The sequence below is a fragment of the Anneissia japonica genome, unplaced genomic scaffold (genome assembly GCF_011630105.1).
Source record: "Anneissia japonica isolate Jap-2015-1 unplaced genomic scaffold, ASM1163010v1 scaffold296577_len6085_cov329_single, whole genome shotgun sequence".
NCBI classification, from domain to species: Eukaryota; Metazoa; Echinodermata; class Crinoidea; order Comatulida; family Comatulidae; genus Anneissia; species Anneissia japonica.
The window spans coordinates 2,065-6,085 of record NW_022757756.1 but is presented as its reverse complement, the minus strand read 5'-3'; the positions used below and the strand labels follow the sequence as shown (position 1 = coordinate 6,085).

At 36.1% G+C, this 4,021-nt stretch overlaps 1 protein-coding gene across 1 annotated transcript; it reads right to left on the bottom strand.

Annotated features, from left to right (window-relative positions):
- Nucleotides 1–60: 60 nt before the first annotated feature.
- On the bottom strand, nt 61–3,749 carry LOC117124872 (probable cytosolic iron-sulfur protein assembly protein ciao1-B). The gene is made up of 3 exons (XM_033271204.1): nt 3,597–3,749; nt 2,560–2,722; nt 61–347 (listed from the first exon to the last, which is right to left on the bottom strand). Exons 2-3 carry the CDS (start codon nt 2,699–2,701, stop codon nt 61–63), a joined length of 429 nt encoding a protein of 142 aa, XP_033127095.1. The 5' UTR covers nt 2,702–2,722; nt 3,597–3,749.
- Nucleotides 3,750–4,021: the final 272 nt, after the last annotated feature.

Sequence of the window (4,021 nt, the reverse complement as noted above, 5' to 3'; positions counted from 1 at the left end):
TAAATTAAAGGCTAAAATATGAACTAAAATTGTATATTTGAATACCATGTTCCAAGATCTTTAAGACAATAAATATATTGTCTTACCTTCCCATATCCACACGCTCTTGTCCCGACTACATGTAGCCAACAGATTACCAGATGGTGCCCAAGCGACACATTTAACTTCATTCTCGTGACCTTCTAATGTAGCAGTACATTCAAACTCACCACCACGTCTATCCCATATGCATGTGGTTGCATCAAAGCTGCTTGAGGCAAGAAAATTGGCGCATGGTGACCACGCTACCCTTCGAATGGTCCTAGTATGTCCATCCTGCAGTACTGTCTTACAAATCCATTTATCTCCTATGAAATTATAATAAACAAGAGCACTCAGTAGAGACCATATCTCCACCCACCGCAAAACCCTTTCTATAAAATAAACCTCCCAAAAAAAAAGTTCCTAATTTACTTCAACCACTACCACCTCAACTCATTTCGCTCCACTCCTCTTCAAAAACACACCATAACTCGCCAATCTTTCTATAAAATAATTCCTCAAAAATATGTTTCTACATTCCTACCACCAACCACAATCTACTTAAAAAAAGTTAGATCTAATAAACAATCTTGCCAATCTCTTACTTTAAAAAAGTTATACTAACACGAAAGTTTGACTTAAATGAGTTGATCAATTTTTGAAATATCTGATCTGCGACGTTTTGCTTTGAAGGGTGCATATGTATTGGCACCAAAATAAGATCACTTCATTTTTTGAACGCCTTCTTCCATTGTATCAGTTGAACACCTCAGTTCTTTACATGTTCTGAATTAACATACTAGCACGTTTTACCCTTTATAGCTGACAAACAAAATGCGTGCAATGTATTGGTGTTGAAATGGAAGTATCATGGAAATAGAAATATGGGGATTTGGTTTTTAGCTTCACATGTTAAAATGTAAAGATGCATTAAAAGTATTCCCAAAAAGTGAAGTTAGTACATAGAACGCTGTACACATTTACTATAACTGCACTAATTAAAATATTTATCATATAGCTATTGTTTCAACTTACGGGTAATACGGTATATTTTTCTTTAAATGGTTCTCATATCCACACCTTCCAAAATTTAAACACTTCTTTATTAAAGCATGACTAACTATTATGGAAAGCGTCATTTTCAACCATTGATCCAATCAAGAGATATTTAGGTGTGGGTCCTAATGGCCCTCACATGTACCCCAGTATTTGTATCGTCATCAGCGCTTCACAATTTCTTCCTTTTAACTTGGTTAAACCTTTCACAAAGTTTTCAATCATATCATTTGATTATTTTTTTAAATATCTGGTCTGGGACATTTTCCTTTGAGTGGTCCTCATATGCACACCCTACGCTGGTTGGCCACCAAAATTTAATAACCTCATCCTTGGGTTATACCAAACAATCCCTGTATGCTGGTAACAGGACCTCAAATATTTAAATGACCCTCAAGTTCACTCCCTAATTTGGATCGTGACCAGCGCTTGATAATTATTCCTTGTAACTTCTTTAAACTTTTAGGAAAGTTTTTCATTCATGTCAGTTGATTAGTTATTGAGATACAGTATCTTGTCTAGGACAAAATCCTTTCAATGGTCCTCACATTCACACCCTAATCCGGACAGTCATCAAAATTTAATCACCTCATCCTTTGGTCGTACCTCACAATCCTTGAAATGGAATTTACATATGCAGCCGGTTAGAGATATTTTGTACACAAGAAAAAAACTTAAACAGAAAGCGTTACACACACACACACACACCCACAAACAAACACAAGAAACAAAAACATATATCTCCTGGCGGAGATAATAATGCTGTAATAATAATAATAATCTTCGAATAATTCATATATATATTATACAGTATATTACAAAAAGAAATAATGATAACATTGGACAAACAGAAGCATGTTGTAATAATTGTATCAAGCATAGCTCATCAAGGAAAAGTTCCTTTATTTCAAATGTCCTGTATGAAAAGAAGGTGTCTCTAGCAGGATCTGAACATGCAACCTCTTGCTATCAAGGTGTGTATCATACCCTTAGACTTTGGATACCTATAGGATATACACGCAGATCCAGGCACTTCATAAAATGACGGAAATGCTCAGACATAGTGGAGCTGTCGTTTAAGCTAGGAAAGCTTGTAGATCGCAGCTGGGAAATTGTAATAAATAATATTCAAGTCAAGTTTGCAACGTGGCTCTGTAAATACAATATAAACAATAAAATACTGTAATACCACATTATACATTGGACAGTATGAAAAATATTACAATTAGGACTAGAAGAGGTTTTGGAATGTGTAGATAAACTCTGAATTGTTATTCTGCCAAAGTGTTATTTGAAGACTCTAACTGTACATGGAAATAAGGAATATGCAACGTATATTAGTACTTTTCAGAGTTAAAACCATCCAGCCAGATTTTTTTATTTTTATGAATTTGTTTTTGTACAGGTGGTGTTCTCAACAAACCAAGGCTATTTAAATGTAGTTACTATAACAAACTAAAATACAATGAATAGTATTCTTACCCTCTTTACCCCAAATTCTAATGGTCTTATCACTGCTACAGCTGGCTAAGAGTGTTCCTGTGGGGTTCCAAGCAATGTTCCAAACCCTCTCTTGATGGTCACTTAGTGTCTGCACCTTTTCCAATTTTCCACTCATCATCATGCAGCAAATGCAAAAACACACCTTAAATAGGCAATGGGGAAATGATTACTGTCTGTACTGTATCAACTTTTAAAATAATGTTATTCTACCTATCTATCTACAGTATCTATCAGTATAATAATTTATACCAGGCTATTTCCAACAGAGAGAATCATTGTGCTGAGAATAGTATTAAGTTTTTATTTCATAATTTAACCATAAATATTCTACAACAACAAGATTCAAGATTAAGATTCAAGATAGCACTTATTGTCTATTAAAAACAACAGAAATTCATCTGAAAGTGAAACCAAAACAGAAGTTAAAAGTGTGCACCCAACCTCATTTTCAAAATCGCCAAAAATATGTAAAAGCAGGGAGTTGTTATTTATAGTCACTATAACAACTCCCTGGTAAAAGGTAAGCTTTCCAAATTTTTTTTATGAATTTCAAATTTCAAAGACAGTAATCTATCAATCATTGCTTTGTGTTAATTAGGTAGAGCAAATTAAGGTTAGGGATAAATATCTATTAATTTGCAAACATCATGAAAATTAATCAACATTCGAACACAAGTTAACTTTATAACTGTCTATAGATTCATTTTGGTTATTGTTAAAATCTGATGACATGTAGTCTTGTAGAGGGGTGTGTTATTGCTTTACATACAGACGATCGGGCCCATTTCCGAGATATTGGGCCCATTTTCAGGACTATCAGGCCCACTTTCAAAATTGGGCCCGATCGTCTGTAATTCGTCTTCTTACACTAGGCCAGGCCTGGGTTGGCTTGTTCTAGTCATACGGTGGCCTAGGCCCTAGGCCTAGCCTAGGTAGGCTACTACAATAGGCCTAGGCACATTTTAATGGTAGGCTAAGGAGTTCAGTCGACTATTCAGCTCAAAATAATTACTTACGAAACGTGGTTTTACGAATGGCGACTAGGTAGCCTGTAGGTCCTAAGCCTAGGCTTGGCCGCCTAGCTATCTAGTCTAGGTTGCTATGGTGGATGATGACCGACGACGATGCGAGCGAGATTGAGCTGCTAGCTGCTACAAACTTTCAATGCCAGCCTGTATGGAACGCCATTACTGCCTTCAGTAGTCAGTAGTGCAGTTCGTCGTGCAGGTTATGCTCAATCATTCTGAGTGGATTTCCCGCACGAATAAATTCGTATTACGGTACTGGGTTTGGTCTACAGGAGTTCGTGTTAACTGTTCCCTGGTGTTTCGAACAGGTCATTCCATTCATAGAAAAAGCCTTTTGGTGGAGGAGTACCTTTTTAGCAAATGTTTGCCTAGGCCGAAACTAACTCCGGCTATATAAAATTGATCAGAAGATT

Coding starts and splice junctions, on each gene's coding strand:
- LOC117124872 (XM_033271204.1), bottom strand. CDS start 2,701: ATGATGATGAGTGGAAAATTGGAAAAGGTGCAGACACTAAGTGACCAT. Junction 348..2,559: donor TAGAATTTGGGGTAAAGAGG/GTAAGAATACTA, acceptor ATAATTTCATAG/GAGATAAATGGATTTGTAAG.